This window comes from Accipiter gentilis, chromosome 6 (genome assembly GCF_929443795.1).
Source record: "Accipiter gentilis chromosome 6, bAccGen1.1, whole genome shotgun sequence".
In the NCBI taxonomy this organism is placed as follows: Eukaryota; Metazoa; Chordata; class Aves; order Accipitriformes; family Accipitridae; genus Astur; species Astur gentilis.
In genome coordinates, this window is record NC_064885.1 from 42093241 (window position 1) to 42115331 (window position 22091).

General features: G+C 41.2%; 2 protein-coding genes and 1 long non-coding RNA gene across 14 annotated transcripts in view; 1 reads left to right on the forward strand and 2 right to left on the reverse strand.

The window, feature by feature from the left end:
- Positions 1–1728: 1728 nt before the first annotated feature.
- On the reverse strand, positions 1729–8123 carry LOC126039910 (uncharacterized). Its single transcript, XR_007506427.1, has 3 exons — positions 8038–8123; positions 5466–6955; positions 1729–4479 (listed from the first exon to the last, which is right to left on the reverse strand). It is a non-coding gene; the product is annotated as an uncharacterized LOC126039910 (long non-coding RNA).
- Positions 8083–17551, forward strand: TRIM59 (tripartite motif containing 59). 8 transcript variants are annotated; one of them, XM_049803720.1, is made up of 4 exons: positions 8653–8840; positions 14208–15206; positions 15844–15903; positions 17535–17551. In XM_049803720.1, exons 2-3 carry the CDS (start codon positions 14211–14213, stop codon positions 15874–15876), a joined length of 1029 nt encoding a protein of 342 aa, XP_049659677.1. In that variant the 5' UTR covers positions 8653–8840; positions 14208–14210; the 3' UTR covers positions 15877–15903; positions 17535–17551. The 8 variants fall into 8 exon arrangements, 7 of the variants coding, with proteins under 7 accessions (XP_049659672.1, XP_049659677.1, XP_049659676.1 ...); XM_049803719.1 differs by lacking the exon at positions 17535–17551 and adding an exon at positions 16412–16539; XM_049803718.1 differs by lacking the exon at positions 17535–17551 and having other exon boundaries at positions 15844–16539.
- The window catches only part of SMC4 (structural maintenance of chromosomes 4), a 41669-nt gene continuing 36891 nt past the window's right edge, over positions 17314–22091 (reverse strand). For all 5 annotated transcript variants that reach the window (XM_049803710.1, XM_049803707.1, XM_049803709.1 and 2 more), the window contains 3 exons: positions 21251–21483; positions 20366–20549; positions 17314–19262 (listed from right to left, as the gene is read on the reverse strand). In XM_049803710.1, coding sequence (XP_049659667.1) covers positions 19065–19262; positions 20366–20549; positions 21251–21483 — 615 coding nt within the window. In that variant the 3' untranslated portion in view covers positions 17314–19064. The remainder of the gene's footprint in view (positions 19263–20365; positions 20550–21250; positions 21484–22091) is intronic.

Consider the following 22091-nt stretch of genomic DNA (forward strand, 5'->3'; position numbering starts at 1 on the left):
TTACCTAATTACATAGTATGTATTCACTAAATAAATTAGGGCTGTTTCCATGTAAAATGTAGGGAACCCTGAGAGGAGGTAAAATGTGTAAACTGGTGTTTTTAAGGAAGGTCCAATGCCGTAAGTAAAAATATACTTCCTACTAACTTCATGCTAAAATATCTTTGTGAAGAATGTACTGTAGACAATTGCTTTATTGTTAGAATCCTTTCTTGTTTAGGGGTAAGAGGAGAACAGATGTTTGTAGCAACTTTTATGGTTCCAAAACAAACAAAAAAAAGGACCAAAACCCCAAACACTGTGGCAAGGTCTGCATTTACTGCCAGTGACTGGCTCTTCTTGGCACTTTCCTGATATACTTACAGAGAATTACCTTAATCTGGTGCTGTGCTAGCTGCAGCCTGTACTTTCTTAAACGGTCAGTGGTGGTGTTTTGTTGGTTTGGGGGTTTGGTAGGGTTTTTTAAGTGGAAAATTCTCCACCTGCTTCACAGCAGATCCTGTCATGATTTTGTTAGCTTACCAAAATACGGAAAGTTTAAACATTTCAGCATCCACAGGGTGGCAGTACTCCAATTTCTGCAGGAGCAAAACTGAAGCCAGTTTATCCAATGCCTTTCTTCCCAAAAGTTGCAGTTTGAGGTAATGTAATTAATTACATTGTTGGGGAAAGGGGAGTTGTTTGGGAGGCTTGGGATACAAACAAGAAATAACTTAAAGATTTACTTTAGGAATACTGATCAGATTACTCAGTCTTCAAAAAGTAAGAAGGCAGATTTACTTACAGGTACAACCTTGCATTGCTGCAATGGAAGTCACAGACCAATTTTCTGCCCACATGTGAAGATGGATAAATATCAGCCTCTGACTTTATTATAGAGTAGTGGAATGAGGTCATCAACAGAAGCAACTTAGATGTTTCCCTTTTAACATGAAAGCTGTGACATCGAGTGTATGTCTCAAGCTGTTCAGTAGCAGAACACTGCTCTGTGATACTTAGATTGTCTGTAACCACGGAGATGGTAACTCTTGGTCACTGTGCTTCAATTCTAATAAAAATAACTGAAGACGCTGAGGTGAGGTCGTATGTTAATCTACTCCTGCAGGATTCTGAGGTAGAAAATTAGCTTTTCAGCAGAATTTAGGGTAGCAGAAAAAGACCTTTAAAATACTAACAGGACAAAAGTTAATCCATAATACAGGCTATTCCAGGTAGGATTTTTATTCCAAGGAGCAGCATTGTTGGACCAAATTGGAATTTTAGGATCTTAGGGTTGGACTAACTAGCTGATTTAGCTAGGAGCCAGTAGGTCTATGGAGAGAATAGTATGCTGAATCGAAAGGGATAGCTTGAGAGAAGTTGACCCTCTTTCTTTCTCTCCCACTACTGGAAGTGGAATAGCCCCTGGTTGTGTGAGGCCTTTCAGCATAAGAGAGCCGTTTGCTGGATGCATGGAGCCTCGAACAGAGACATACCTTTCATCTTTCTTCACAGAATGGTATCTTCTGGCAGATCACAAGCATTCCCAGTAAGTTGTCTACTTGTGCTGTTTTGGTAGTGGAACAGGCTAGTCTGACTGTTAAAAAAGTAATTTCTGGGTAGCGTGTTAAGATACCAAGCAACTTAAAAGGGTTTCAAGTAAAATTAAATGCTGGCTAAGGCAACTTAGCCAGCTCTGAGCAAGAGAACCTGATGACTTCTGTGTAACCAGGCCTTTGCTCTTACACAATTTTAAAAGCTGGATGTGCCAGGAAGAAAAGGGGGTGGCTTACTTTCTGCTTGAGAGTGAAGAAATCTGCATGTATTTGTTAACAACTCCTCCTATCGTACAGTATGTTGCATAAATTACCAAATTACTTCTGCTGCTTTATAACTAAGAATGGCTGCGTATTAATACTTGTAGACTTTTTGCCACTTTTAACTATAAATGTTTCCTCAACTCTGCATGTCACCAAATTACTGGCAGGAATGCTGGTCATAAGGCTGGAAGCAATTACAGAAGTCCTGCATCTGGATCAAATAGACTTTATGAAAGGAAACTTAGTAGCAGAAAATGTGTAAAGTTTACAAACTCTTCCTAATAGTAAGTTTTAGCTACTGCCAGAGTGAAACTCGGAAGGCACACAAAATTCATTGAAAAAGTCAATACTGCTTCAATACCTACAGAAACGTGATTGGAAATTTAATTTCCATAAAGGAATTCCTATTTTTGCTTGTAAATCCCTTGAAATGGGGCTCCTGTATTTATTCTGCTGGTGCTCCAAAGCTGGGGAGAACAGTTTTCTTCAAGCTGTCATTAAAACTGTCACACGTAAATACTTTCGATACACTTTTAAATTTCTATGAAACAAAATTGAAGGCTACTATTACTAGAAAACAAGTGTGGGAAACTTTAAATGCTAGCTATTGGCAAGTGCATTACAGAAGTTTTGTAGTTTGATGGAAAGGCAGATGGTCAGTAGACCAGACTTCATATCAGCCACACCACATCATTTAATTCCTAGAATGGCAGTTTTTCAGATTAAATGTTGCTTCATCTTGAATTCTTAATTCTTTTAAGTACATAAAAATAAACTAGGTATAAACCAATATACATTCATACTCTGAGCATCAGTTATTTATATTGGAAATTACCCTCAAAAGCTCCCTTTTTTCTGCTTCTGTAGCTTTTTCCTTAAGATGTTCCTGGTGTGTTGAGGGGGGTAGCAGAGGGGGAAGGATTATAACTTTTTTTTTTTTTAAATTCTCTATTATGTAGTGCATGTAGCCCAGGAGCAAAACTACTCCCTGTTTGAGTGCTTGTGCCATGTGGACACTTCAGGCACAGTGGTTTATTAGAAGGTTTTCTCTGTTGTTGCAGTGTACTTAGTATAGATCCTGGAGTAAAGCATCAACACATTCCCATCCACCACCACAAAAATTAGAGTATTGATGAGCTGGAGAAGTGTCTTTCAAGAAACATGAAATGGATTTAGACCTTCATGAGCGTGGGGTGGGGGAGGGAGGGGAGTAGTCTGATACCATGGACAGCTACAGACTCGTCGTCTGAAAAACATGGTTATCTCAGATATATTAAAATGAAGAGGAACCAATAACGATAGTAACTGGTTTGACATTGAAATTAAAGCAAAAATCTGAGCAATTTGTCGGCCTCAGAGTTTTTTCTTAAGTGGCTGTCTGTGCAACTGGTGAAGCTCTGTGCACAGCTATCATGGGTAGGACTCTTGCCTGAGCAATATTGTGACAGTAAAATCTTACTCTATCCTGCTGTGTTACTTCCCTTCTTGCAAGCTTGCAATTTTTTTTTTCCTTAACTATAGGCCCAAGTTACCTTTTTCTCATTTAAGCTGTGTGGAATGTGTCACAGATTTGAACTCCTTCACTCGCACTACAGAGTTCATACTCATTTTTGTACTACCTTTGACAAGGTATTTATAATGAACAAGAAGTGTGCAGCCAGGGATTAGACTTCTGTGGTGGAACCAAAGCCTTAATTTGCAGGTTGGCCTGAAGAAGGCTTTCCTCACCTAAAGTGCTGTATGTTTGCTAACTGTATCACTTTTAACTGAAGATACTACTAGAACAAACCTTAACATGCTTGCATGTTTATCTTGACTATACAGCATTTTCATTTTTTAGCTGCTGCGAGTTTATGTTTTGCCACATGATAGCTTTCTAAGCTTTCTAGAATTGTATAAATATAGAAATGCAGATTTTTTTTAATGGGGTGAACCTCTGAAGTGTGTTCCAGATTACTTGATTTGTACTGAGATATGAATGATATCTATGTTGCTATGTCTGGGTTTTGTTAGTAGACTTGGGGGATGCCTATATTGCACTACCTATGCATCTTCAAAACATAAGGCTTGTTAGGACTTTTGAATTTCACCTGACTTAAATGGCAGAAACATCTTTTAGCAGGTTATTACTGGACCAGACCCTATAAATGCAGTTAGAAGTGGGCTGTCTCTTAAGCTAATGTTTTCAAAATGGCTCTGGCATTAGTACAATGCAGACTGTCAGCTGTGCAGATTGAACACTGGCCCATTGTCTTGTCCATTGCAATTTCTGCCAGATGCGGAATTCTGCTAGAAGATAACTTACTCCCAAAGTTCCATTTGCAAAGATTGGCCACTGTGATGCAGTTGATGTACCATTGTTAGCATTAGATGTGGTTGCAGCCTCTTCTACAAATTGGGCACAAGGGCAGAACAAACTGGATGTGAAGATTGGTGTATCTGGCTTAATATTACTTTTTCTTGTTCAAACAGTAAATAAAATGTTTGAGATGAACGTCTCTGTAATAGAAAGTTGGTTACTGATCTGTCAGTGACTCTGCACACGTTCTGTTCACCTCTTGACGTTTTATGAAATGTGCTCTCATCATCTTGACATACCCACAGCAGGTGGTTTAGTAATGACCCATCTCGTATAATGATCCATTATGTGGCATAATCTTCTGGCCAATGGATCCATTCTCTGAAAAACAAGTTATTTTCTGGGTTAGTTTTCAGATAGTTTTTTGAGTCTGTGTGGCTGCTTGAGCACAAGGGAGATGGATGAGGCCACCTTTGTGATGGATTCAGGCTGGCCTAAGTCATGAAACTGCTAGCTGGGTTAGAAGTGGAGGCAGGGAATAAGGAAGTTAATTGACAAACCGAGCAATCTGCAGAAACAAGGGTATGTAGGACTCCGGTCTCCAGTACCATCAGCAGGCAGGGTGAGCACAGTTGGCAGGAGTCTGTCCACTGTAATTAAGGGTAAGGTCATGATTTAAAGAATGGTTTTGATGGAGCAAGCAACTTTTAAAACCTGGTGATTTCAATTAAGACAGTCCTCTGGCTTGAAAAGATGAAACTGTAAGGCTGTAGAAATTAAAGGGGGCATTTCCCCAGTTTACTCCAAACTCTGTAAAACTAACAATGTAAGATATACTGATTATTTCTGTAGCAAAGTAGGAAAATAATAACTAGCACTAGCTCTGGATTGCTCATATTTTATCTCCTTCCAAGCATAACAAGAAAAAAATACACCTTGCACCTGTGATCTTGTACTATCCTCTTTGATCTATTCCTGGGAATAGTTTGGGCATGTGAATGAACCAAATGAATGCTGTTAGCAAAACTTTTCCTGTGGGACATAAAGAATAGTCAAATGGAATATACAATGAAGCAACACAGCTTGGGAAAGTAATAGATCATGTTTGGACTATGTATTTGCAAAACAAATCTATCAAATGTTCTCTCAATCCTACTGTAACATTACCAATATGCAGAATTGCCCTAGCATGGAAATAAAGCCAGAATCCATGCTGTTTCAATCTTTATTAACTGTTTTACGTTCCACAAACGTAAGACAAACCTAAATTGAAATTGGTTATTTAAAAACCCATATCTATTATTTTGGAATAAATTTTAGAATTAAATTAGAGATAATTCTAGAATTAAGCAAGTATTTGGACTTACACTTTTTCTTCTCACTTTGCTACTGCATCTCTCTGGAGAGGCTATTATCTTCTTTTATAGAAGAACACTTTTAACACATTTAAGTCCTGTTCTCAAGTCAGGAAGGACCTAATGTTTCTCCAAACCATGTTTTTTAACGGAAGGATTTGTTCTTCAACATTCTGAGTCCCTTTCATGGCAAAATAAGAATTCTACTGAAACTTTCTAATTCATAAGATTTTCTGGATCAATCTCTTGCTGTGTGGTGTCTGGAGAGTTGCCTAAGCAGGCCTTTTGAGGCAATGAATGTAGTTAGTGTATCTGGGAAGAGCTCTTCCCTGTGTCGGTCTTTTCCTTTATTCATGGGAAACTTCTTTTTCATGTTGTATTTCCTGTTCTGAAGGAATATTCCTCTGCCATTTTGGAGTCAGCTGTCCTTCTATACAATAAGGAGACTCTGTGACATTTGAGCTTGTATCTGCTTGTTTGGGAGAAAGACCTTCCTCTATTTGGAGGTCAGTTTCCTTGCGGATGAAGTCCACACCTTCCTCTGCTTGGGGTTCAGCTGCTTCTTGCTTGTAGGGCAGATGTTCCTCACTCTGGGGTTCAGCTCCCTGCTGGAGGAAGGAGACATGTCACCTTGGGTAGTCCAGTCTTTCCTTGCAGTGAGGAAGGAAAGCCATGCAAGTTGCTTAGTGCCATCTTTGCTCATCTGTGGGGCAGGGGTTTGTCCCCTGCCACTTGATCCTGGCCAAGCAAATGGCCACATGAGCTGTGCCAAGGCAGTGCAGCTCCAGCCAGTTGCAAGGGCGCAAGCAAGGATACAAAAGAAGAGCCTTGAGCCAAAGGCTGAGGAAAGGCCCAAGGACTGAAGCTGCTGCACAGTGCGGAGGTTGTGCCTTCTCAGGGCCCAGAGCCTGGAGCTTGTGGCCGCTGCCCTGGCAGCAAACAGGGCAGCTGAGCTGTGCAGGAGGAAGGCAGCTGTTCTGCCCTGCTTCAGCCCTAGGAAGTCAAGCAGCTGGGCCCTGCAGCTGCTAAGGAAGGCTAGCAGACAGCTACTGAGTCCACGAGGATGAGTCCTGCATGGCCCAGGAGCGGGCAGCGAGAAGGGGGTGTCCCTGTGATTAAGGTCCCAGGCCCATCCCTAGCATCAAGTTGGTCGACGCACCTTAGATTACCACGAACCAGCTAGGGTAGGCTGCAGCCGTGCACGTTGTCCCGAGGGATAAGTACTGGAGTACTTAAGTACAGCTGCCTCCAGGCTGCCCTGTTGCCATAAGGCAGTGCAGGCCCTTGGAGCTCTTTTCTGCTTCCAAGGAGCTGTGCTGGAGTCGGGCAGGGAAGAGGGGGTCAGCTCCTGGCTCCCAACACCAGAGTCCTTTCTCCGAAGCCCGTGGGCAGCCTTGCCTCAGCTGGACAGGGTGATGGACCAGGCAGCCCTTCCTGGGTTAATGCATCCACAAGTGGTGTGCTCAAAAAGGGAGAGAAGCAATTGGGCGTGCTGCTGTGCCCTGAGACAAAAACAAAACTGTATGTCTGGGAATCCTATAATCCCAGGCCCTGCATCAAGCCTGTTTAGAAACAAATGTTCCCCCAAGTACTAGAGCTACCAGTTACAGGTCAAATCCTATGACATGCTTGATAAATATAATCCAAATAGGTAAGTGTCACTAAAATATTTTTCTATGTTCCTCCTGCTCACCCCCCTCCCCCTGCCTGACCCCATCACTGAGAGAAAAAAATCAGGTATGTTTTTAATCCCTCCTCCTCCCCTGCCCATTTTGGTAGCACAAATAAGAACAATCTTATCAACCTACCCTCCATGGGGACTACGTTGAAAGCCAGCATGTGCAGAGCCATGATCATAAGGAACTTGTACTAGAAACTGTAATTAGACTCAGGTAATGAAAGTAATCAACAGCCAACAGATTTTTCGTAACAAAAATCAGAAACAATGAGAGTTGAAAAACGTATGTTTTTTTAGAAAACTCGTTTGTTTTGAGCAAGTTGCACTTGTGGCAGTACAGATGCCGCAACCTAAGTGGAACTACAGTAATAGAAGGCACTAATTCAACTTCTTAAGTTTGAAAAGTTTAAAACCTTCCAACCTGATAGCATACAAAGTTAAAACTGTTAAATATTCAAAACTAAAGTGGTGTAACAGACATCAAAAGATACAAATGTAAGACTAGTATTATCATAAGTGTCACATAAAAAAAGACCAATTACAGTCTGATGTGGTATTGTAAACTCTGTGCCTATCAGCTAAACTGTGATGGTTAATTTGTTAGAGCATGAGGTTTTTTTATAATTTGAAACATAATTTCAGCTGTTTCCTGGGTATTTGTATAAGGTCCTCTAAATAGCAGTTCTGAGACAGATGTTTAGGAAACTTGTGAATGATGATGTATTACGATTTACATTACAACACTAAATGAATTTCATTTCTCTTTCAGATTCACTGTAAACATAACATCTGAGAATAACTTTACAGTCTTAGTTTAATGTAGTTCGATGAACTGTAAATAAATACAGAACAATCTGGAGGATGAGCAACATCGGGTACTTCAACTGATAAAATCTTGAGGTTTACCAGTGTCACAGATGTCAGTAACGGTGGTCCAAATCCATTCACGTTCTACCGCAGTCCTGGGTTTTGCTCAGCGAGTTTTATAGTCTTTGTTATAATTGCCCAATTTTAACGTATGGCAGCAGCGGTTTTGCTGCACTTAAAACACCCGAACTGCGTTCAGTAGCCAAAGTAGGTGAACGTGCTTCAATCGAACGTTACCGCTTACGCTTATTTATTTTTCTGTCTGTGATCAGTGGTTGGCAGATCCCCCTGCAGCAGCTCTCAGAAGTTCTCACGTCTCTCTCCAGCTTCGGGGTGAATTTCTCCTCAAACGCCGAAGAAGAACCGGTTTGGACAAGGCCGCGAGGAGAGAAGAAAACGCAGAGCCGCTCCGCACCCAGGCGTTTCCACTTCAATTCCTCTCAGGGCCTGCCATTTCGAGCCCGGCGACCAGGTGTGTCACCCCCGACCGGCCCCTTTCCCACCCGTGTCCCTCCTCCCCTCCCTTTAACCCCCTCCTTCATGACCCTCGCCGCGCTCCGGGCCCCGCCCCGGCCGTTAACGGTCGCCCGCCCGTTTACTTTCGAACGTAAACGGCCGTTGGGGTGGGGGGTGGGGGTGTGTGGCGTGTTCCCCCCTTCCCGCGCATGCGCGGCCCGGCGGGGCGCTGTGGAGAGCGGCGGGGCGCGGGCCCGGCGGTTTGAAGGCGGCGGCGGCCTCGCTGTGCGGAGCCCTGTGAGGGAAGGAAGGCGGAGGGTAGCGGTTCTCTGGCGGTGCCCCGGCGGCGGCGAGGAGCGGTGTGCGGCCGAGGAGGGAGCGCCCAGGTAGGTTACGGGGTTTGGGCTCCGCGCAGGGAGGTTGTTGTTCTGAGGGCTTTGACCCTGGCGTCGGAGCTCGCAACGGCCTCTCCGGTGAGCGGCCTTCTGAGGTAAAACCGCCCTGCGAGCGGAGCCGTGTCCGGAATGACAGCCTTCCCTTCCCTCTTCCAGTCAGCCCTGGCGGCTGGGTAGGGCTGGGGTTGGCGGCAGCCTGACCCGCGGGGACCCGCTGCCGCCCCCCGGAGACATCGCTCGTCCTCGGGTGTCACGTACCTGGCCGCTGCTTTCGTCCTCTTTAAGCGCGTCCCTGTCTTCGTAGCCTTAGCAAGTTTCTGGTGTTAGCGTTGATCCTTTTTTTTCTAGCTGCTAAACACAGGTACGGTTCCCAGCGTTACTAGTTGCCTGTGGGAGCTGGCAGAGGGTCTGCAGCAGGCAGGAGCTCTGCAGGTGACAGGTAAAGGTGTTACCTTCCCTCTCGCTCCGCAGCCTAATAGTAAGAGGTGAATGACAGATGAGTGCTCAGGACCAGAAGCTTTGACAGAGTTCAAGAGGTAAGGGGGGGGAGAGCCAGTCTCAGCAGCAGAATACAAGTATGGAAAGCATAGAGTAGTATATTTGGGTTTTTCAAATGTGGTAACTTCCATAAGCTCATAGTAGCAGACAAGGAGCCAGTGGAGGGGTATACAGAAGGGAACTCTCACATCAGCTTGATGGGGAAACTAGACAAACTTCTCAGCTGCATTCATTGCCTTTCAGGTCGTTAAAAAAAAAAAAAAACAACAACAAAACAGTGTAAAAATCTGAGTTAGTGGTGTAGTAGCTGTGGTAGGAATAGGGAGTAGGGGCAGAACATTCCTGGTTGAGAATTACTGTGACTTGGGCGTGGAATATTTGTGGCACGGAGTGAAGCAGTACAGCTGAAACGGGCTGGAATGGAAAGGTTTAAGGTCTAGCTCTTGCTTCTGATTTCTGTTGCCTGGCCTGTTGTTGGCCTGTTGTTACAACCAGCAAACCTGGTAGCTGTGTAGCAGGCTGCATTCCTTTTGATGCACTAACAAATACCAGAGCTGCAGCTCAGCCTTCTGTGTTTTTTTTTTTTAAAAGTTCTATCACCCTTTCCCACAAATGTGACTTACAAATGGAAAATGCTGCCTGCAATGTCAGTTAATCTCTTATTTTTGCAAAACAAACTTTAGCTTCTATGCTACTGCTACAGGAGGTCTTCATGGACTACTATGGGATGGGGAGAGCGCATTTCGGATGTGGATTTAGTTTAAGTGCAGTACGGTATTGAAAGCCAAGTCGAGTGTTACAGTGTCCTTCAGGAGAGAGCAGATGTTGTTTTCGTTCCTGATAGTGATGTGGAGGAGGAGCAGGGAGCCTTGGCAGCACTGACTCCTAGGGAGAGTCTGCCTGAAGTGCCCCTTGTAACCCTTGGTGTAGGCTGTCATGGCTGTTATCGAATGCCAGTCCTTTTTAAAATACTCCAGTGTAGAGTGGGGTGTATCGGCTCGTTACAGCTGGCTTTCGTTATAAAGCTGTTGGTTCCAGATATGTTTCTAAATATCTTGCATAATTAGCTGGGTGAGCAGTGTCCTGATCACTAGGTGAGGAATGCAGTGTTATCAAGGAATATGCTGAATTACTTTGATCTGCTTAACTGAAAGCTTTGGCAGATAAACTCTGATACAGGTATGCTGTATATTACATGTTTTCACCTTGTCTATAGTATTGCTAATTAGAAGAAGATAAAATTACAGCCACTTAGTAGGCCTTCTATTACTGGCAGATTTCTGAAACTCACCGTGTTACTGGCACAATTACACTTTTGAATATTTAAAATACCTTCTAGTTTGCAATTGCTTATACTGAGTGACTCTTCTGATAAATATATATGTACACACACACAGATGTATTTGCTACCACAGTTGTTGGGAACATCTAAGGAAAAGTATCCGCTCTGCACAGGAAAGCATTTACCAGCTTCCTGCTACTTTTTGGTTTTTCTCCTGGAAAACTTTTTTTTCTTTCTCTTTGCTTAACTGTGATGTTGGGTCTTCTGTTTCTTTTTTTTTTGTTGGTGTTCCCAGTCTCTCTGTTTCCGATAGCCATCTACTGATGTATTCCACTCTTGTTCACGTGTAGACTGTTACCTCTGTGTTGCTGCCAGTGCAGGATGAAATTGAATTTCAGGATTTCTACCTTTTGCTTCCCTGGTACAACTCTGGAGTAGTTGTCTAGAACAAATCGAAACACCACAGGATGCCTATAGCAAACATCAATGTTACCATTCCAAATACTGTTTGGAAATGGATGAATAGTAAATAAAAAAATCAAGTGCCGTTTCTTCCGAAGGTGCCTGGGGGGCCGGAGCGGGGTGCCCCACGCACCCTCTGCTGCTGCCCGGAGCTGAAAGCAAAAGCTCCTGACCCAGCACTGCCGGCCTGGCTTTCCCGAGCTGCTCCCTAGCAGGCAGTTGCTGTCACTCTTTAAATTTCTCAGTTGCCTGGGAAACAGAGCGTTATTTTTCTCTGGAAATGGGAATTTCAGTCCCTGTGGCTAGCGGCTTGCGCGAGGGTTATGAAACGGCCCTGAAGCGAGCGCAGGCCTCAAGGCTGGCTGGCTTGTCCTGGCTTTAAGCTGCGCAGGCCTGGGGCAAGGTGCCTGGGATTGCTGGGGGGGGCACTGCCTGCTTGGGGGGGTTACTCCTACAGAGTTTGAGGTGATTTGTAATAGAGCTAAGAAGAATTTTATAAAGTTGCTCCTTTGTTTTTATAGTAGCAAGCAACTACTTTGTCGTTAAAGCAGGTTTTGGAAGATTAATTTTATCTTGCCTTTTATGTAGCTCAGATAAGGTAGATGTGTGTTCTTTATAAAGAAAATTTCCCTTCTGTAACAGTTCCTTTGAAGAGAACTGCAGCCCTAGATTTTGGAAAAAATAGTGATCTGAACCAATTTTCTTTAAAAAACTAAATTAATCTATATATATATAAGAGAAAACAACGAATGAGAGTACCTACTAAGGTTTCTTTCTTTTCTAACCACGAGCACAAACTTAATGGATTTTTTTTCCTTTAAGTGGAAGTGACATTCCCGAGATTCATAATAAGTTTATATACATATATATAAAAAGAAAACCTTCAAATCTATTTCCTGTGGGAATTAAATTTCAAAAAATAATTTATCTAGACAGTGGAGTAGATTTGTTGTTCAACTTCTCGTCGTTATTGACACATTTCTTTAGTTTCGGTGTCTGTAACATCACGTAAAAATGTGAAATTATTAACGTACAGACCTAAAGAACCTAGGGTTGCCACAGTGGCTGATCAGAAAAGCTGGAAAATAAAGGTCTGTGGCTCCCTGGTAAAGAGAGAAATATCTCATGGTCTGTAGTAAGAGCAGTGCAGTACAGAAGCAGATTTAGTGTCAAAGTGTTGTGAATGTTTTTTGCTACGTGTCTGTAGTACTTGATGTTAATTCTCTTTAACTAGGAGGATACACTAGTTAGTTATAAATGCTAACACACTTTACCATTCTTCTTTTAAACGGTAGTTCTTAAGAATTATGTCTCTAATAGATTTTCTTCCAACTGTTGTCAAAGTCTCTTTAAAAACTGGAGTTCAAATAAGTAAACCAACATTTTATATTAATTTGCTGAAAAAATGACCTGAAGTCTGTTGGATAGTGTGTTGGTTTTTTTTAAACTGAATTAATCAAAATCTGTTTTCAATATAAAGTTGACTTAGTCAACAATATACAAATACCTCCTTGAATTGAACTGGATGGTTTGGGTAACAATGGCCATTAGATTATTTTTTTATTATTATTATTCAGTCTGTTTTTACAAAGCAAAGGAGTCTGATCAGACTTGCAGAGTTGAACACTTTCACTTTGGGGTGTACCAGCCTACCTCAATAAAGTGAGATAAGCCATGCTTATTTCTGTACAACCAGAATAGGTTTCTTTGTTCAGAGCTGATTTAACTCTCAATGAACCGGGGTCTGAGTATTTACCTTCTGACTTCCATCAGGTTAGCTCTGTGCCTTTTGCAGGAACAATGCTGCTTAATTTATTCATTTATTGTAAATTGTTTATTAGCTAGGGACGAATTTAATCCTTAGTGGTTTTCATGATTCCAAGTGCAATTTAAGGTTTTATTTTCAAAGAAGAGTATAATTAACAATTCAATTCCTTTTAAGTAGATTCACTTAAAATCAATCAAACTTTGTTAATCTTGGTCTCAATGAGAAATGCTGATAGATGAGTGCAAAAATACGTTACTGCATTAAAAAGATTAAAAGAGCATGTCTGAATAAAATAAGCCTCCTTAAATACATCTCACAGGTAGTTATCTTCCTGACTGAATTGAACAAAGGTTCAGTAGCACTTGAGCCAGCTGCCTTAGCCCAGCTGCATGTTAATTGCTTTCAAATTTAGAGTTAGACCCTAAATTGAGAGTCTTTGGTACTAAATGCTTGGACAATTTCTTTTTGTGGTGTAGCAAAGTCTACAGAGTTGACTAGAACTGATGAAGGGGACAGGAAAATGTGACACATCTAAGGAAAGTTCATACTAATTTCCCCTTTTTTATAACAGAATGAAAAACAGAATTAGGATTTATTATGAAAGCTGGCATTAGAGTTATTGTTATTTGTGACTTTAGAGTGTGATTTCACTAAGCTAGCAAAGAAAAACAAGGCAACATTACAAAGGATGGAAAACGAAAGTTAGTTTTTTAGCTTTGTGCTTAAAGTAACCCAGGGATAACACCACCAGTCTAATTACTGTTCGTGGTATTGTATTTAAGGGCCATTGAGTTAGACTCTCGTTTGTGCCAGAACCTAGAGATAGCTTTTAGTAAATTTGACTGCTTAATACTCTAATGACTATTTATATTACAAAAGGGACATTTGAAAAAAGGGGAGGAAAAAAAAGTTTTGTACTTACTGTTCTGTTCTCATATTGAAAATGTTACTCGTAGTGGGAGAAAATGTTCATAATTCTTAGGTCATTTAGAAACTTTAGTTCTAACTTTTATCGCTCTCTTCTACTGTTTCCCACTGTAAAAAATTACCTAGTAGCAGATTGCTGCTTTCCCTAGCTTTTTAAGGCAGAAGTTGTGTATGGGTGAACACTATCTAGTCACTTAGATCATAAGTGCAGATCATAATTTGCTGAAACCTTTGAACTGTTGCTCACTTTCATTATTTTCTTTGTTCCCCCCCCTCCCCCCCCCCCCCCAGCAATAAACTGCCGATGTAGGTTAGGTTACTGGTCTTTAAATATAAAGTTGAGGTGCTTAGATTAATAAAATGGTTTTAAATGAGTTGATGGTAAAAAGAGATTAAAATGTTTTTGGTTTTTCTTTTGTAGGACATGCATCACTTTGAGGAAGAACTAACGTGTTCCATTTGCTATAGCATATTTGAAGATCCACGCGTTCTGCCTTGTTCCCATACGTTTTGTAGGAACTGTCTGGAAGGCGTTATTCAGCTGTCGAGCAACTTTTCCATTTGGAGACCCCTGAGAGTTCCTCTGAAGTGTCCTAACTGTAGGAGTATTGTTGAAATTCCTGCTGCTGGCACTGAATCGTTGCCTATCAACTTTGCATTGAAAGCTATTATTGAGAAATACCAACAGGAAGATCACTCCGACGTTGCAACCTGCAGTGAACACTATAGGCAACCGCTGAACGTTTACTGTCTTTTGGATAGAAAATTGGTGTGTGGCCATTGCCTTACAATAGGAAAACACAATGGTCATCCAATAGATGATCTTCATAGTGCCTACGTAAAAGAAAAGCAGACTTCTGGAAAACTTCTCGAGCAGCTAACTGATAAACACTGGACTGATGTATGTTTGCTTATTGAAAAGCTGAAGGAACAGAAGTCCCAGTGTGAAAGCATTGTTCAGGATGATAAAAAAGTAGTAGTGCAGTATTTTAAGAAACTTAGCGATACCTTGGAGCACAAAAAACAAGCTCTGCTGACTGCCCTGGATGAAATTAACACACACATTTTGGAAGAATATGAGCCTCTCATTGAGAAGTTGAAAAAAATAAGGGAAGAACAGCTTGAATTAATGTCACTGAATACATCTATTCAAAAAGAAGAGTCGCCGCTTATTTTTCTTGAGAAGGTGGATGATATGCATCAGCGTATAAAAGCTTTGAAACAGAAGCAACTACCAGATGTTAAACCTCTGGAGATTTATCCGCGGATTGGGCACCTGTTGAAAGATGTGTGGTCTAAAACTGAAATTGGTCAGATCAACAAGATCCTCACTCCAAAAATAAAACTGATTCCAAAAAGGAAGTTACGCAGCAAAGGCAGCGGAAAGGAAGGAAGAGAATCTAAAGAACTCCTCCAGGCTGTAAATCCTTTAGCAGTCCTGCTTCTTTCTATAGTGATAGTGGCAACTGTGTTTTCATTTCACAGACCAGTGTTGCCAGTTGTAATCGAAGCTGCTCCTGCTTATATCTCGGAATTCTTGCTGCGTATTTATCAAGATTTCTGCACCCATTTGCAGAATATAGGGAATGTGCTGTGCCATACCTCTGATTTACTGATGGAGCTTTTAGGGAGAATTGTTTCTTTTTGACATTTTCAATGATTAGATTAAACGTTAGTGTAGGAATCCACAGGATTATTTCTTTTTTAATTTCTGTGTAAAAGCTGGATTGTTAAAGCTCTACACTTTTCCTTTCTATTTCTATATCCTTCCTTTTTCTGTGTTCCATAGATTCCCTCTTAGCTAACTCTTAGTTAACTGAGAAGATTTGCAACAGAAAAGACTTCCTCTTCTGCTCACACAATACGGTAGGTTGGTAGGTGTTTGTTTAAACTGGCAGCTAGTCAGAAACGATGTCTGCCTAAGCAAGCTGTAATCAGCTTACTAATTGTCATCTGGAGTCCTGGTTGTAAAAACTCCTTAAGCATCTACTATTGGGGTTGGTTTTTTTAATAACATAATTTTAATTTTTCTTTTTTAAATCACTACAACATTACAGGTTAAAAAACAGCTCGGGCTGCAAACTGGCTAGTCCTGGATGGGTCAGTCACTAGCTCTGGTGTGTATAAAACTCCTGGTTTGTGTTGTACTGACCTCTCTGAATGTGTTTTAGCTGGTAACAAACACCCATGGTCTTTAAAGCGTACATTTGTGGCCCTGGGTTTCATTTTGTTTGTTCCTGGTTACTAGTGGATAGCGTGATATAATCTTTTTTTCATTTTATTTTTTAATTTTTTTTAACCCGTTTATAAGAAGTTTGTGTCTTTCAAATGGTTCTCTACACTTTACAGAGCGGTATCAGTTGGAGTTGTGGTGAGGTACTGCACACAGGCTTTTAGTGCCAGCTGTGCACAAACCAGGTGTTTGTTTAGTCTGGCAGGGAGTTCTCACTGCTTACTAAAATGACCCGAGTTTTTGTTAAATCATTTAACGTGTAGTGAAAATAGATACATACTGTACTAAGTAGCAAAACTCCCACTGAAGTCAGTGGTATAAGGATTTCAAATGTTGTCAAGAGCTCTTAAGACAACTTGACAACGCATGTAAATTTATATTCAACTTTTCAGCACAAATAAGAGACATCTCTACCTTGACATTGAGGGAACACGATAGCATCTTATTCTGCAGTCAAATGATCACAAATGCTGTTCACCGCTTCTGATGAGATGCGACATCCCCTTTGAAAAGCCCTTTTTGGACAGCCCTGGGGTGTTGCAGTTACAACAGCAGAGCGCAGATGTGCTTACAGTGCTCACTAAAAAATGAGTATTCGCTGAGTCTAATTGTATTTGACTTGATAAAAATAATAGGGTATTCTAGCATAGCAGCATTCCTTGGCTGTTGTATATTTTTAAATAGTAGATGTTTAAATAGTGATGGGACTCTGAGGCTACCCTTTAACTACTTGGTATTTGAAACCCCCCCTGCAACCCCAAACTTGCCTGCTGCTGCCTGCAGGTACTAGTGGGGTCCTGCAAAATACCGGTTGCTGCCAGACATCCAAGAGAGCCGAGAGCAAGGTCAGGCCTCAGATGCGATGCCAATACATTCCTTAAGCTGAAATAAGGATCCTAGTAACAATATTGATACCGTAATGTTGCCGTATTGATAGAACACCAAGTCTGGCCAAACGGCTACTGCACAGCTCCCTTCTCTGCAGCTTGGTGGGCTTGATCAACTGAGGTAGGAGCCGGCAGCAGCTCAGAGGAGCGGGCCTTTGCCTGTGTGGTAGGAGCGGTTTCTGTAATTTGTATATAAGTTTTCCATAATCTTTTAGAGTTACAAAGGCAAATCCCATTAATACCACTGGTCAGGTTTTGAAATGGTGTTTAGGTGTATCCGGGGACTGTGTAAATGCTGTTGTATTAATTTCCCAATAAAATGGGGAATTTTTGTCTTAAGCCCTGCTAGAAGGCTGTCACTTGGCATGCAAGTCTCTCAAAACCTGGTGCCAAGTGTCTGTCTACTAGCTGTGGCTTTTTTTACTTACCTTCCTGTATTTTAAAAACTTACTTTATATGCAGTTTTATTTTTCAAGACTACAGGGATTTATAAAATATGCCTTTACTGCTGATTGAACCATTTAGTACTTGTACTTATAATGCACTATATATTTTAATAAATTTGCATACAAATAAAATATATTCTTACAGTAGGATTGGCTAACAACTTGATTTCCTTACTGCACAGACCCTTCCCGCTGATTCTTAAACAGCGCTGGCCGATGGGGCAGAACTGGCGAGCCGAGAGGGAGGCGGTGAGTCTTGCTGAGGCAGGACGGTGGTGGCTGTTCAGCTGCGTTTTCTTTCAACTGCCTGGTTTTGGTTTGGATTTTTTGTTGGTTTTTTTTTTCAGACTGACCTATAGGAAGATTCTCTGACAGGGCATCTCACGAGGTGGGGTGGGGTAGATTTTGTGGCCTTTCCCGTTGCCCAGCACAGGCCTGTTTTACTGATTTTTCTGATGGCGAGTAGTGGTATTTGACTGTTGCTAAGCTGTGGTTTCTGAAAACTGCCCAAATGTAACACGAAGATCTCTTCCTAACAAGTAATAATTTAGGCAGTGCACATACATACCACTTTATTCCATGTACCTTAATTTTCACTTGTCAATATTTGATATAATCTCAATGTTTAACATTACAGTGAAAGCACCTCTCCCTTCTTTATAGCAAATTATTACAGCACAGCCCCTGCCTGTGTTCCAGAGGAGCTAGCTGTTGATAATTGTGCTTTTTTAGGGTGCTTGGTATGAAAAGAGCAAAGGATGGAAATACAAACAAGCACTAAGTGTATAACGAGCTGGCAGTTGAGGGCTGTTCTCCCAGCTTTTCTGCTGCTGGCTGCCTTACTGAACAGCAGCACAGCAGGGATGAAGCTTTTTTTCCTCCAGGAAGCATACCACCAAGAGCCAGAGGCACTTCTAGCTCGGGGATCAGTACCAGTACAAGTGTGCCAGACAGTGGCCTGACTTTTGGAGTAAAACCACACAATTTTGAAAAATGAGGTTCAAAGCACAACATGTACACTGAAGCATTGACGAGATGCTGGTGGAAAGGGAGAACTGTCTGGGAGAGCAAGGTAAGCAACGGGAGCAGGGCGGAGATCTACTGCACCTCACCTCTTCCATGGGAACAGCTTAGCCCTTTGTGCAATGACAGTAGAAGTGAGCAGATGGCAATTCCTGTGTTAATAAACCCGAGTGTACAGCATAGCCACAGTCTGAGAGAGAGAGGGAGGAGTTGGGCCTACAGGAGGGGAGAGGAAGATAACTGAAAAGCAGCTTCCTAAACGGTACCAATTCCTTACAAAATGGCTCCTGGCATCCAGTTCCCTGACTGTGCAGCATTACACACAGCATCCTTGCAATATACATGTAGATTATTTTGTATACTGACTTCACTTACTGGAACTCATATAATACAATATTACAGGACATGCTAATAACATTTAAAAGCAATTTTTACATACAGTAAAAACCAGGCATTTAAAACCAAATGCAGAACCCCAGCACTGACATGAAGCCTACCCATGGAATGTTACAGTGCAGCTGGATAGATAATTGGAGTTCATATAATTAAGATCTATATAGATTGTATAATTTAAAAAATGGAATTTGAGGGTGGTTTTAGTAACAAGCTCAAAGCAACACAAAACTGAAAGAACAAAATCTCAAATACAAAAGTAGATTAGATAAAAGAGCGGCACTGAGGGGAGAAGTTCATTCCACGCTGGTTTGAGCTATACTACACTGTTGAGTGCGAAGTTCAGCCAGTCCTTTGGAAGCAATAACTTTGGGGTTTGTTGCCACACTTTTCGTGGTATTGAGAGTCTTATAAATTCCAATTAGTCTGTCTGCAATCTCAAACATGTTGTTTCGCAGGGAGATGATGATAAACTGTGCATTTTTTGTTTGCTCCTGAAAGAGAAGTTATTTGTGTTAGCCCACAGTATTTCAAAAAGCTGTTCTTGTATGATCTCTGTGCTCAGGTTTTAGGAACTAAGGAATGCATCACTAGAAGTAGTTCTGTTGTTCAACAAACCCTTGGGTGATGAGGCCACAGAGTGCCTGCTGTCCACAACACGCTCCCACCTTGGCTAGCAGCACACAGCACTGCCATTTACTTCAGCACCAGTTTCCTCCTTTTATCTTTTACATGACCTATTCAGCTGAACTTGATTAAACATAAACATATGTAATTTTTTTCCAGAGTTGCAATTCACCGCAGTTTAATGTGAATTCCATGTTAGGAATGTATCAGGTATCTTCAAAGTAGCTCCCTAATTTTAAGTAGCTAATCATAATCTTTGGCACTTCTAGGGTGTTCCCAAAGCTGGTGGTTATACTTTGGATAATTTTGAAAATTCTAAGTTTAAATTAGCCACCAGTACTGTAGCAATGTAAATGTTTGTTTGACTTAAATATGGTGATGACAGAATTTATGAAGGCATGAAAGAAAAAACCCACTAAAATATATACAGAGACTAAAGAAACCTATGGGAAAGAGCTCATGTTAATGAGATGGAAGTATAAAACCCAGGAAACTTGGCTGCTCCTGAGAACGAAATCATGAGCTCGGATACATGAACACATGAGTAAAAGCTAAATAAACTACTGTGTTCTCAGCAGATTATAGCTGATTATTTTGGGGACAGTATCTATATTTTAAAGAGGAAGCAGTAGCAGCAAGGATATGTGGAAATGTGGCACCTTTGGCAAACTCTAGCTCTCTTTAGACAGCTTTTGAGATGGCATTTGCAGAGAAAAAAATCCTTGTAAATCTTCTATTAGTTGCCTCATTTCAGGAAAGCATCAAACTTAGCGGCTTAGAAAAAATATGCAGAAAGCAACATTCTAAGCACCTTTCTGGAAATCTGCTTAGTACATAGTTTCCACTTAATACTCTTATCACTCCAGATTTTTAAATCTGGCTACAATTGTGTTACCACTTTGTTTTCTTCTGGCAGAGAAGCAAATATCTTCAAAGAATTGTACTACAAGAGTAAACATTAAATACTTACATATATGTAAAACGCTACAATAGATACATTTTTGAAGTCAAGTGCTGCATCAATCTCATCCATAAAATAAAGTGGTGTTGGCTTGTAATGATGAAGAGCAAAAACTAGAGCCAGTGAACTCAGAGTCTTCTCTCCTCCTGATAAGTTAAATATCTTCTTCCAACTTTTCTTTGGAGGCCGAACACTGAAACAGATTACAGAATTTGTAACTTCTGTTCATGATGAAACTAAGTGTGTCATGGTAAAAAGCAAGTTACAAGACAGGAGGGAGTTCTTGGAAGACACAGACACATAAAGCAGCTCGACTAAAACCATGGCTGCGCTGCTTGATGCTCTTGGTCCTCCACAGCTGAGAGGCAGCAAACAGGATTATTTCTCTTCACCATGGAGGAACGCCCTGGCTACATGGGCAGCTGATGTCTGCCTGAAAAGCTCCTGTAACGCTTGGCTGTTCTCTCTAGGATCTATAACACTTAAGAACTGCTATTTAATTATCTTTCCAAAAGTGCTATTCTACTCTTAAGTAATGAATATACTTTTAGGAGCATTTATGACAGAATCTCCAGTTACTAATGTGATTGACACAATTCCCCAGGCAGAATGAAATAATTTGGGAATTAAGAAACCCTGAGAAATTACTTCAGAGTCAGAGCTTTCTAACTGCTGTTTTTTAGTTACTTATTTCTCCAGGAGAAATGAATCTCTTCGTTCGTTCCCCAATGCTAAAAAGTTGTGGCTTTTGTCAGTATCTTGCCAATACTTGCCAAGGAGGAGGACTCTGTCTGGGTTAGCTGCTGATCCATTAAAATTTACTTAAAAAGCAGGCTGAAAAAAGGAACACAACAATTAAGCATTACAGCAATAATACAAAGTATTTTGACAAACCTAAACATGACTCCTTCAGAGAAGGGATCCAGGCTATCCACAAGTTCTAATTCAGCATCTCCTCCCAAAGTAAGCATCTGGTAGTTTTCCTTCAATTTATTTGTTATTACATTAAATCCTGCCATGAATTCATTTAGCCTTTGTTTCCTAAGATCTTCGAAAGCTTGTCTGAATTTGTCTCTCTCAGCGGTAATGTTATCCAATTCAGCCACACGTTTCAAGTATAGCTCTTCCTGTAGAAAAAAAAAAGCCACAAAACTACAGTTAAAGAAGCTGTCTCCTTAATTTAGATTTTAAACCCTTTTTCCTACCACTTGCAAACTCATTTTTCCCAGAATGACTAACAGCCTTGAAACAAAAGAACAAAATGAAACCACCTCTTTTTTCTTATCTCTATACTCCATGCTGCTGATCTCTCTATACTGGAAAACTCATGTTAAAATGAAGAAAAATTTGTTGAACAGGCCAATATTACTGAAATGAGTCTTCTGAGGACAAAAAAAATCCAAGTAGTGTTGTATATCTGTGTAGACTGTCAAGACTAGCTGACTGTAAATAAACTTTCACAGGAGAAAGTTGTCTTCACCTGCCATCTATGGTGTCAAATATAAAAAGGCAGATGTATAAGCTCCTAGATGCAACTTTCACACTTGGCTGAGTACAAGCTAACAACGCTTCGGGATGCGAGCAACAGCACAGCCTGCAGAGGAGAAAGAAAATTCAAGGGTTCCATTTCAGTTTCCAACAGAAGGGAACTGAAGAACAGGACCACCTTTTCCTGGTATGCCTAGAGATGAGATTTTCTTGTGTCACCTAGATAAAGAGTGCCTTTTTGCAGGCA